Source organism: Diuraphis noxia, unplaced genomic scaffold (genome assembly GCF_037042655.1).
Source record: "Diuraphis noxia isolate RWA-SAM2 unplaced genomic scaffold, SU_Dnox_SAM2 contig0002, whole genome shotgun sequence".
Taxonomy (NCBI): Eukaryota; Metazoa; Arthropoda; class Insecta; order Hemiptera; family Aphididae; genus Diuraphis; species Diuraphis noxia.
The window spans coordinates 51,529,843-51,543,354 of NW_028301712.1; the positions used below are offsets into that span (position 1 = coordinate 51,529,843).

Here is a 13,512-nt window from a genome sequence, read left to right on the forward strand (position 1 = left end):
ATTACGATTTGAAATATAAATTCCAGAATTTCATGCGAATTCCCTGACTTTTTAAAATTCCCTGACTTTTCCAGGTTTTCCAGGTTTCCAGAAACCGTGGCAACCATGCATGGATTATTAAAGGAATAATATTATATAAACCAAAATAATATTTAATAACCGATTATCATAATTTTGGTAATATTACCAACGAAGTTACCGTGAGGACAATATATAGGGATAAAACGATGGAATTTTGTATAGTAAAGTTTTTTTTTTTTATTAGCTATTAGTAAATACTATGATAGCTCAACATTTACAACTCTATCGATAAAACATAATACATTACAATAATTGTTTTAAACAAGATAAAATAATAATCATATAGTAAAGTTTAGCTCGCTAATGAATTTTTTTTCAGCTTGCTATAAAATAATATTTAACAATAACAACATATGCCCGACGAGGCAGCTGGTATATAAATTATAAATACATTTTATAAAGTACAGTGTGTCAACTGTGTCATGCTATCGTACGGTCGTTATATACATAGATATCGATATTCCATTTAGGTCGTGTTGTCATCTTCGATTTAATCGATGTAATATTCAGCCTCAGGCAGACATCGTCTAAGCACCATTGAGTCTTTAGGAATTGACTATTGTTTCTGTTTACCTTTCAAAAATATTTATTATTATTGATTAATGTTAATTAGCATTTAGCATTACTGTTGCAATGTCCGAAAAAGCTGTCCATCTTCACCAGGAACATTGCATTTTATACATATTTGTTCGCTGTTCACGCGATCGCCAAATACCATTTGAACGTACGCCGTCCATCGCTAATTATATTGTGCGAAACTTCAATAGATACCTGTCGCGGGCACTGGGACGAGAAAACAATAAAATTACCTACGTCTGTTTGTGCCACAACTGGCGCAACCTCACCATCCCAGAAATCAATTGCGAGCCCACTATGTTTTTCACTGATCTTCGTAGACTGTTCGTATAACTGTTCCGTCGCCTACCGGAAATCGACTCGTCCGCCGTTACCTTTTTTCGTATACTGCGGTCACGTTATTGTATTCTTTGTGTTATTGTAATCCAGTGTTGTTTTCTGTTGTGATGTTATGTCGTTATTAACGTCATTTATATTACAATTATTACATTACTACGCTATATCAACACATCGTCATTTGTCTTCTTACGTAACGATTTATTGTCGACATTTGTCGTGCGCTCGTCATGTATAGATAGAAAAAACAAAAATTTGGTCATATTATGTATTTATTAATTTTAAGGCTACAAAAATCATTCATGTGAATCAAATTTTTAAAAAAGCGGGTAAGTGGATGTCGCTCTAGCTGCTGTACATTAGGGGGTGGGATGGACCTCTGGCTAGGGTAGGTTAAATTTGAATGCAATGATAGGTATCATTGTATACGAAAAACGATTCTGAACGGAGATGATTTGTCAGTCTAGGATAAAATATTATATTTAAATATTGTCATATAATCTATTTTGCAACAAATATTTTATTTTTCAATTAGGACGCATTTTGCATAAGGCATGGTTAATCAATTATTCCAAAAACATTGCATGTAGTTATCATAATTCATAATACCTTATATCATCATAAATATACATATACCTGGTTTGAGGATAAATCTTATGAGGAACTTACTATTAAATTTTCAAGTATTTTGATTGGACCAAAAAAATGTTATCGACACTTCAAAAAAAAATTTCAGAAAAATTGAAAATTTCAGTTGTCTATAAATATCTCAAAAAAAGTCAAAATATTTTGAAAATTAAATCATGTAGGTAAAGCAAATGCCAATATAAATAACTGCTAAAATTTTCAAGTATCTGCGACTTATACTTTTTGAATAATAACAAATATTTAAAATCGTTCGAGGATAAATCATTATCGTTATGCTATTTCGTAAAAGTTTAAAATTCAAACGCACTTAAAATTTTTCGTAAAATGATGCTTCGAGTTTTCTCTATAGCTACTTGAAGGAAAACTTATGGAAAACATAGTGTTGTATTTTTAAACCTTAGTTATACACACAAAAAAATTTATGATTTTTTAACTTCAAAATTACTTGCAAATTTTCGCATTTTCGACAGATTTCGTAAAAATTTGAAATATAAACGCTTATAAAAAAAATTGTGATTAACGATTTTTATTTTTTTTTTGCTACAATAAGAAAAACTCATAAGGAAACTTGTATTAAATTTTCAAGGTTTTTGGCTAGATTTCAGTGGTCCATAAATAACTCAAAAAGTCAACAATTTTTGAAAATTAAATTGTATATAGATAACACTAACATAAACATTTGATGAAAATTTCAAGTATTTACAGTGATTAGTTTTTGAATTACAACCATATAAAAAAATCGATTTGGTCGAAAACTGGTTTTGCGTAAAAATTCCCGTTTTTCTGTCATTTTTCTCGATTGTTTTGAAAACTGTTGAAAAATGTTTACTTTTGACCTCTATAATGCATCAATGATATTCAGTTTTACATCGGAAACCACCACCAAAGTTTGAAATTAAAGCATTATTTCGACTAGTTATGCTGTACACAGACACAAAAAACAACAACACATCATTGTAAAATCAATACATTCATCACTCCGTTCAAAATCTAAAATATAATAGGTTCATTTAGATTAAATATAACAATGTAAATTTGATGTAGATGTATATATTAAACACTATTGAAGAGTTTAACAAGGTTGTGGGTAATTGCCAATAGGACATATTTTTTATTTTTAGATACATTGTATTTTACATACATAAAAGAACAGAAAACTTTTAATCATTCATCACTTAGTCAAAATCACTGCAAAAGTTATGAATATGAAATTTAGTCAATAGATTTGTTTTATGATGTAAAAAGCCATCAAGAAAATACTTTTCTTTTGTTTTAAATTGTTGCCATTGGTTATAACAGTATATAAGACAATTAGTACCATAAGTAAAAACTATTATCTATTTTTTATTTTTTTATAAATGGTAGCAAAATAAAATGTGCCAGTCATATTATGATTCTCAGCATTTTCATAAGTATTGAATCTGTATGCAATTATAATTAATGTAGTTGTATAGTTATTGTACATAGCTAAATAGCAAATAAAATTAACTGAAAGACACTATAAAAATATAGCGCTGTTAGTTTGTGTGTCAGCTGCTTGTAACAGAAAGGCATTTCATGAGCTCTAGCTTCTAGCAGTCTAACTTGTATAAACAATTGTGATTTCCATATTCAATAAACAAATCAAAACCAAAAGAAACATAAATAATCATGAGACGTCTTTATTAAGCTTTCAAATCTTAATTAAATATTAAAATCCTCATCAACATAAAACATTTCATGTAATATTATATAAATGATTCATATCACCATACCAAAACAAAGCTTCCAAAAAATGAAAAGATGATTAAATATTCAGAATATTTAGGTATTGTGTTCCAAAATCACGTCATAATATGTATCTACACTATTAAAAAATAAAGTATTTTGTACTCCAAATTATCAAATTAAATTTCTAAAACAGATAACAAACGATAATTTAAATTTTCTAAGTATGGTGTATGTTCACAACTTAAAATTATGTGGAACAAAGAATTATGGACCATAATTCATAAATCATAATAAATATTATAATTAATAATTAAATAGTAAATAATATGCATTGATAAATTAATAGTTAAGGTATCAACATATTGATCCTAAATAATAATGCCTTTATAAACAAATGCTTTAAACATTTTTTTGGTAAGAATATCTATTTCAAAAACAATGATCATTGGCATGTCTCTTATCCATTTAGAACAAAATAAATAATTCTGTTTTTTTGAATCTTATTGTTATTGTTATCAATAAGGTTTTTACTTGATGCAATCTTATTATGCATGAGGGTACTTACATATACACAATAATAATTATGTTTTTTTTTATCAAATTATAATTGGGTTGTAATAAATTTTAAGCTTAAATAAATTTAACACTGGAATATATACAGGAATAAAATGACAATCAATAGAATTAACTAAATATAGCGATCACTTTTTCAAGCTTTTTGACAGAGCAAACCCAATCCCGACGACTGCACTAAGGCCTAATGCCAAAGCTCCAGCTACCGCCATTCCTTTGTGTGCATCTGAAATAATTTAAAAAATGATTATTCATAGCATAAATAATATTATAGCGTATTTTTTCCTATTTTTTTTGGTTTTTTTTTTGGATATTCATACTTAAACATTTAAATATCAAAAAATAAAACAAGTTTAGATTCTCATAATTTAAAAATGTTTATAAGTGCTGACTAAGATGAGGCTTATTAAGAACAAAAAATAAATTGGTTGTTACCTTTAAGTATTCTTAGTGTAAATGGATTATAACAGTAATAATTTAATTTAATATTATTTAACTACAATGCGTATTTAATATTTATGATACCATCCTTATAATTATTAAGAGGTTAATGTGTGTAAAACAATATAAAGAAGCAAATGGCATTTATGATAATGATATTAAGAATATGATTATGATCAAAATAGATTAAATTATTTTCAAAACGTACCAGATTCCATTTTCTTTTGAATAGTAACCAACAAATTTTGTGCTTGCATATTTTCAGGTTGCATATGTAAAAAAGCTTTAATAAATTGCAGGGCTGTACTATATTCCTGAAAAATATATATTGGTTGTTAAAACATTTAAAATAATAACAAAATCACATAAAAATATACCTAATGATCAATAGGAACATATAATATAGGTACTTATAATTTCTTTATGTACTTTTTTTTTTTATGAGTCCATAAAACACAAGGTATATACTCGCTACTTACTTTAAGTCTTGAATTTCCTAATGCTAAGTAATAAAGATAATTTCGTTTAGCATCGTCATCATTAGCTTCATGCTTGATCAACTGCTCCAATAATATGAGTCCTTTTCTGATGTCAGCTGGATAATTGCTTCTCACTAAGCACCAAGCGTAATGAAACTTTGTTTCTTGCGAAACAGTTCCTGTAGTGAGTTGATTATGATATTCTTTTTCAAATTTCTGAAAATTATAAATATTTAAGATTTTAATAAAAATATTATACCTGTAACAATCTGTAATTTTTTATTTTTAACAGACTACAATATTACTGTTAATATAATAGGTATACATGACATTTTCAGATGACAAATGTTACAATAAAGTGTCATGACCTTGAAATTGTAGCAAATGGAAAAAGAAAACTTCAGTCTTAAAGAAAACAAGGCCATAATAAATGTTATGAGTATTTCAGGTAAATTAAGATAAAGTAAGCACTTTCTCGTGACAACTGTAGATGTAATAATATAACTGAGCAATAGTATTTCTTTCCACACACTCAACTCATGTTCATTATACATAACTAATCTATTTTAGTATTAGTATATTAAATAAAATTATATGATAATTGAAAAAATATGTATGTCATTAACCTTCTTTAATAATAAAAACCAAAACGATTTCAATAAAATTACTATTTCAGCATCAAAAATAAATCAAAAACCCACAAATTGGCAAACCTAGAGGGGAACAAAACAGAATAATTATCTACTAAAAATCAAAAACAGTAATGATAAATCAGTGTCCACTGACAAAAGATTAAGAAATAACTGTTGAGCGTTGGTGATCAAGAATTCAAATTCATCCATTGGCGCACATACGGAGGTGCCAGGGGGGGCCTTAGCACCTCTAAGTTTTAAATTAGCACCCCCAAATTACTATAAGTTTAGATATTGTTTAAAGTGTAATTTTGCATTTAGAATGAATTAATTCCAATTTATATTGGTGAATGCACTAATTTTTAATAAAAAATTTTGTTTTTGTATAGGTACTGCAATGTCTATCGGAATGGTGATTTATTAATATAAAAATAATGATATTAACAAAAATTGTTTAGTTTAATAGTATAGAAATTTTCAGCCATCTATTCTTAGTAGTTTTTTAATATAGTGTTCTCAATTCAGTGACAACATCACTGATACTGAATTATTTTATTTTATCATTATTTCCTTTTTTCTACATAAATACCAATAATTTATTAATGCGGTGTCAAGTAGTAAATGTAATATTTTATATTACTCAAATTGTATTAGTTGTTTCAATATTTCCAGTGCATTTAAATCAAGATTTAAATTGAGTAAAAAATTAAAAAATAATAAAAACTAATGAAAGTACCTAGTGAAAATTTAGACGACACTGATTGCAACACTTGTTCATTTAAGAATATTATAATAGTTTATAATAATCGGTTATAGGATATATCGAAAATCAGAATCATTGATTTCAGACTTTTATTTAATGTAGTAATGCTGTAACTTTTTGAAATAGTAAGTGTAACTGTCACTAGACATTTAGAGGTAAAAGATTTTTCGCACTCCCAAGTTTAAGACTGAATGTGCGCCTATATTGATTAACTATAAAGACTTACCTTAAGATCTTCCATGGTGACCACATCGCTTAAAACGTCTTCAACGTCCATTTTTCAGAAGGTTTCCAAAATTTTAATCTTCAAACTTCTAAAATAAATATAAAAAATTGAAAATGTACGACGTTCATGCGAATAATAGGGTGATGACAGATAACAACGACTGACTCATAGAATAAAGAACTGGGCAGACTGGCAGACCTTTGCTTACGAGTTAATCCTATTCGGACAAAATATCAAATAAGAGATATTAGTCTGGTAAAGTGGTAAACGTATGACGTATCATCTATAGTATCATCTAAACTCTCAATGTTTGTAATTATAATATAATATTATAATTCGATAAGGCATACATACACACACAATAACCAATGTTATGTAGGTATTGCAATCAAATGTTTTAATGAGAATTTAAAATTCTGAAGACTTTTGAAGACGATTGGGTTGTATTATTAATGATAAGTGATAACTAATAAGTAATTATAATAATAAATTAACTTATAATTTATCATCAAAATTAAAAAATAATATAATGTCAATTACTATTATTATAATCAGGCTTTGTTGGCTTGTCACGTTGAATATTGATATTTGATTGTGTATGTATTTGTTTATGTGTGCGAATGTGTAATGACACATTGACACTGCACAAGGCCACAACAGTTAACAACTACAACTACTAAACCTATTCAGCAGCTGATCGCGTTGTTATCAAAATATAATATTGTTCTGTGATAATATGCAACTATGTTACGCATCGATTTCGATTATATTATAATTATTATTAATATAAGAATATAATATTATTATTAGTATAAAAATCTTCTATTTTTCTGCATTATTATTGATTTTTGTATAATCTATGACTTACGAAAAATCACGATATAATCGATGTACAATGTACGTACTGTAGACCGTACGTAGTCGCGTAGACAATAGTAATAATATTCATAAAAATGATCATACCTTATACCTATATTCGTATTTGACATTTGTACAATTATATATATCACATTTTATTATATATAGTTACGATAAAAACCACAGTCCAGTAGTCCACAAGGCACAGACATAGATAGAAATAATATTATAAAGGGCATAGATAGGTACTTAAAATAATATTTAATGTATACCTTACCTATTTATAATGCACTATGCCAAACATGGCTAAATAGACTATTTAGCTATGATGCTAAATAACTAATAACCTTTGTTGTTTATGTTATTAAAGTTCGATAAAAAATAAAAAATAATATCTAATATTATTACAATAATGTTTTAACAGTTAAAAAATATACAACATAGTTAATCTCCTAAAGTGATATAGGTATTATTATTTTAGTATTCAATTCTTTATATTATTAGCATGAATAAGGCTAAATAAAATTAATTAGTGGGCAATTTTTATAGTTAAGGATTCATTTAACTGGGCTGGTCATGGAATACAGTAATTTTAGATGCATAAACCATCGATATATTGAGAATAATATTATTTTAGACCTATTATGTGTATGATAAAGACTATAGTGGTTCTCAAAGCGGCGTTATTTAACACCCTGCCTCGGTAGATGGTGAAGGGGTACTAAGGGACGATGAACTAGATTTGGGTTATAGAATTAACATTTTTGACTTATAAATGTAGACTTACTTAAATCGATTTCGAGGTATAGGATATCGATATAGGTAACCTACAACCTACCTATACGTCATACGTGGTTTCGGTGGCCGGTGGTCGATCGAATAATTTAACCACAGTTCTTAGGTAAATTTAACCTCATGAGTCATGACTCTTAAGAGTTAAGACCTATACTCTAATGTTAGGTACACTTTAGTCTTTAGGTCTTCGAAATTAACTAGGTGACCGTCGTGCTGAATCAGGGTGTAAATAAAAAAAAAACTTATTTAATACACCTGCAGTACTGAAGCGGGTTTCGAGAATTCATAGTTTGTTTCCACAGCACAAAGCCGTACTCATTGGAATTTGAAGTCATTCATTTTCTAAATGAAAAAATGTCCGTATTTAGTTTTCTAAATACATTTAGGCTACAGTAAAAATAAATATATTTGATTTATAATATAAATGTGTTATTAAAGTATATACGTTTAGAATATCAAAATCAAAGTTTCCCACTGTGGAGTCACGCAGACCAGCGAAACAATTTACAAAGAGTATCATAACTTACAAATATAGGTAGGTAACCATTACCATAAATTAATACCAACTATAGTTATTAGGTACTTTATAGTTTATTATTGTTATTATTTAAGTTATAGTACATATGGGTTATTGAAATAGATATTTTTTAAATACTGTGGAAAATAACAAATATTTAAATATTAAAACTAAGTAAGACTAATAGCCTCCCAAGTGTATTAAATGGGTTTTTTTATCTTCATAAATATTCTTTTAAGTATACCTACCCCTTCAGCATGTTTACTTAACTCACTGGACACTGTATAGTGATATAAATATTAATAAAATACGTCATAAAATTGAAAGAGATGGGCAACTCAAAGTAACTAGACTATAGTATACTAGAGGGCCAGTTTTAGAAAATTAAAATTTGGTGGACCGCCAGAGCATAGAGAGCAAAAAAAGGCCATTCAAAATATACATTTTAATTAGCATTTATTTTGTTTATAATGTGAATTAATAGTATTATCAGTAATTAGTAGTAAATTCAACAACAGCACAACACGAATGATATGAAGAAACTGATATAATAATTAAACAGATCGGTACCTATACCTATCGGTGAAAGCTATACGTATAAATACGTGCGTATATATATACTACATAGTATATATGACATTTAGACATTTTAACGATATTTAATACCCAACAATACCAGATAATAATTATTACATCGATAAGATTGAGTACCTATATAGACTATAGATATAGAATATACATTATAGGGTATAGACTATTGAATCTATAGTGTTGGAAAAGGGTATTATAGGAAAATTTCATGAACGACACAAATGTATTTTTTGAACTTTCGATTTTCGATTTTAAAAGGTATCTACAATTTGATTTAGTGCGGGTCGCATGAACTTTGGTAAAGTACCGCATGTGAGTGGGGACCACTGCGGCATAGACAATAAATTTTAAAATGATATGATATAATTTTAAAAAGTAGCAGGAGCCAGATAAAAAAAGCTTGAGGGCCACAGTGGTGGACATTAGTTACCCACCCCTGGAACTAAGATTTCGATTAATGGAAATAATATGGTAAAATTAGTATTCTAACCTCTGACTTCTATATTATAATAAGTTATTATTAGTTATTATTAATAACCACATATTATAACATTAATAAAACATATATAAGTTGATAACTATTAGATATAATAGGTAGTACTACTAGTAAAAGCTAGGGAACTTTCCTATAAATAATAAATATGTAATAAGTTATTTTAACCTTTATGGATAGCAGAAAATGTAGGTAGGTAAACTAATAGATAAAATAATAAATATATAATATATACCTACTTTATACATTGTTTTAAAATATACCTATCATCAAACACAAACTTATAGCATTTGAAATTTTGAAAGCTGAAATATTAACTTATAGGTAACCTTTTAAGGGGGTCGCAGCAGACGAATTTTTCAAGCGTTTTAGACCAATAAGCGGTAGTAAATTACACATACTTTGGAATGTCCGATTTTAATTTTTTATACATGTATGAACTCTTTGACAAAATATCTAGGTTATTTAGGAAGTCGATTTTCAATTTTCAATTTTAAAAGACCTTAAAATAACGATTTTTTTTTCAAAAATTCCATGAAATAATTACGTTACATTTGTATTTATTTTTGGCACATCTAATTTTAAATCGAAAAAGTGATTCCTAAAGAGCATAGTCTAGAAGTTTATAAATTCAACCATTTTTTCAAAATTACAATCGGCCTTCAGGAAGTAGGGTGAACAGACCAGTTATTGAACACCCTCCAGTAATTGAACAACGTCAACAAATGCTTTAAAATTAAGAAAACTAGATATCTTATTTAATAAATAATTTTTGTTTTCAATATTAGACATAGTGGTCATACTGTATAACCAAGATTTAATAGTTAAGATGTGATAACAAAAAAATTATAAATATACAAAATCACTGTAATCAAAATTGCGTGTGTTAGGGCCAAATTTGTTTAAGTAAGTACTCTAAATTACTTTCTGTGGGAACTGAATAACTAATAGAATATTCATTGTATATGGTTATTATTTGTTTGGATATGTTAAATACCTAAATTTGTATCATTTTCTTGCTTAAAAATTTAAAAAAAGTCCTTATCTTGACTAGTTATGTATGTGTTCAATTACTAGTTACTAAAATTTAACAAAACCTAGTAATTGAACACATGTTCAATTATTGGTATTGCTTAAATATAATTTAATCCAGTGATTGAACAGGTATATTAATATTAAAAAAAATTATAGTACACATTTTTTATTGCATTAGTTACCTCGATACCTACCTAATAATAATATATATAATATATATTAATATATTCTACAAAATATATTGTCAATATTTAAGTGTGGACTTACAAAAATATTATACAGCATTAAATAGAGTATATTAAAATATTACCAATGATAGTCAAATTTATAATTATGGTTTATAAATATGTTTGAAACTGTGAATGAGACTGATATGTTTGAAACTGATGAGACTGAAAATAATATGAATGAAACTGTATTATGTGATATTGAAATAGAACCTAAAAATATAATAGATTGTAGTGTTAAAAAGACTGATAATGTAATAAGTGAGGGAGTTATAGAAGTTAATATAGTTGATAAGTGTCCAAATGAAACCATTCAAAAAGCAGTAAGTGTAAATAAATCTAATTTAAGTCCTGCAACAATTGAAGAATCATGGAGCAAACATTTGTTTTGGCCAAAGCCTGACACAAAAAAGAAACAAAATAGAAGTCATGTAAAATTACCATTTGCTGTTACAGCAATTAAGTGGAGGGAATATCATGCCAGTAAAGAACAAGAAAAACTTAAAAAAGAAGAAGAATTAACACAAAAACGAAAACGTAGAGAGGAAATAAAAAAAGAAAAAGGTCTTAAAGATGTCAAAAAAACCACAAAAAAACAGGAACCAAAAAAATCAAATAGTGCAAAAAAAATTAAACCAGGATTGAATATAATTATGGGGTCTGAAGATGATGCCACATGTTTGTACTGTAAGGAACCTTACACTTTGTCAAAAAGTGGTGAGCCATGGATCAGATGTTGTGGATGTGCTGAATGGGCCCATGAACTCTGTGCTGGTTCTGAAAATACAGTTGCTTATATTTGTGAATACTGCCGTTAAGTTTTTTTTTTTTTACTTACAATTGTTAATTTTTAAATGCTTAATATACAACTGTTATATATAGTTGTAACATTGTTACATTCCTACCTACACAGATATTTATTTTAATAGTTACCAAGTTGATTTTCACTAATACATTTATTTAAGTCATAAGTTATGTTTGTTTAAAATTGTTTTACTTTACTTACAATTGTTAATTTTTAAATACTTAATATACAACTGTTATATATAGTTGTAACATTGTTACTTTCCTACCTACACAGATATTTATTTTAATAGTTACCAAGTTGGTTGTCACTAATACATTTACTTGAATCATAAGTTATGTTTGTTTTAAAATTGTTATTATAATCCTGTTACTATGTTTGTAATTAGGTATAAATGTTTTTAAATTATGTGTTATTTTTTAATAAAGGAACTACATTTTATTCATGAATTATATTATTAATTATATATATGAATTATATATAAGTATTTATTAAATACAAATTATTTAATAAAATATTTGTAGGTGTTCCACAGAGTAATAATATGGTGTTCATACACTGGGTTTGAAGTGTTCATAGACTAGTATAGTATGTTCAATCACTAGGATTTCACTTATTTTTTCAATTAAACTAATATGCTTAATAGTAAATTGATCTTATATGGTTTTATCAATGTTAGCTTTATAATAAACAGTTGTACCAATCTTAAAATCTAAAATGTGTAAATGTGATGCTAAAAACCTAATTATGAATGCATTTTTATTGCAAACAAATCCTTAACTGTTCAATAACTGGTCTGTTCACCCTATGTTTAATTTACTACCGCTTTTAGTAGTTTTTATAGCATTGCAAACATGAATATTATATTTCACTTTTCGTAAAGTATTGACATGTTCCTGCGCGTGCGAGAGTTTATTTCTGCGGCGGCTCGCGGCTGCCGACCGGCCGTCATAGATTCTCGGAAGTCGGAAACAATTAGCCGATAAAGATTATTGGATAGGTATAGAACATTACTAATGGGCGACAATAATAATTATATTTTTCCAAATTTAATACAACCCACATATATTTAAATTTCAAGGAAATACAAAGTATAATAACACTATCAATATTTTCGTTATGTAAATTACGATCTAGATTATGTTAGAAACCTTGTAATTTCAAATAATAATAAAGTTTAAAAAAAATATTTTAAAAGAACATTTTTAAATAAGTGCATGTTAAATTTTATTAATTTTTTATTGTATTTATTTTAATAATTTTTGATGTATAAACTATAAATTATATTATAATTTACCTAACGAAAATATTTATATTTAAAAATTTTTTAAAAATCAGCCTTTTGACTTAAATAAGTGTTTTAACCATATAAATTTTTCTGAAAATCAAATTTACATATTGGCTATATATTGAATATTTCGAAAAAAAAATTTATCAATTTTTAAGTTTTTTATTTTTTATTTTTTTTTATATGGTTTTAGAATTAATTGATTTAGTAAATGAACGTGAGTTTCCTTTTCCTATCGGGGATGGTTTTTAACACTACTTTTTTAAATAATAGTTAGTACTTTAGTAGGTAATATAATAGTAAAAGATAACGTGCGCAATTGAACATGATATATTGCCATTTTAATTAGGTATACGTAGTTCTGGGAATTCGTAATACTGTCGACGACCGAATGTCCATGGCACGCGATAATGGATTACACACACTAATGTTCATTTA

General features: G+C 27.0%; 2 protein-coding genes across 6 annotated transcripts; one reads left to right on the forward strand and one right to left on the reverse strand.

Moving 5' to 3' along the window:
- Positions 1-3,932: 3,932 nt before the first annotated feature.
- Fis1 (Mitochondrial fission 1 protein) lies at positions 3,933-7,149 on the reverse strand. Of its 5 annotated transcripts, XM_015510838.2 has the most exons (6): positions 6,820-6,952; positions 6,631-6,682; positions 6,466-6,553; positions 4,845-5,060; positions 4,574-4,679; positions 3,933-4,150 (listed from the first exon to the last, which is right to left on the reverse strand). In XM_015510838.2, the coding sequence occupies exons 3-6, from the start codon at positions 6,514-6,516 to the stop codon at positions 4,053-4,055; spliced, it is 471 nt and encodes a 156-aa protein (XP_015366324.1). In that variant the 5' UTR covers positions 6,517-6,553; positions 6,631-6,682; positions 6,820-6,952; the 3' UTR covers positions 3,933-4,052. The 5 variants fall into 5 exon arrangements, with proteins under 5 accessions (XP_015366324.1, XP_015366325.1, XP_089077081.1 ...); XM_015510839.2 differs by lacking the exons at positions 6,631-6,682; positions 6,820-6,952 and adding an exon at positions 7,006-7,149; XM_089220955.1 differs by having other exon boundaries at positions 6,466-6,682; positions 6,820-6,951.
- Positions 7,150-10,565: 3,416 nt separating this feature from the next.
- Positions 10,566-12,114, forward strand: LOC149058646 (uncharacterized). Its single transcript, XM_089221165.1, has one exon. It carries the CDS (start codon positions 11,101-11,103, stop codon positions 11,797-11,799), a length of 699 nt encoding a protein of 232 aa, XP_089077291.1. The 5' UTR covers positions 10,566-11,100; the 3' UTR covers positions 11,800-12,114.
- Positions 12,115-13,512: the final 1,398 nt, after the last annotated feature.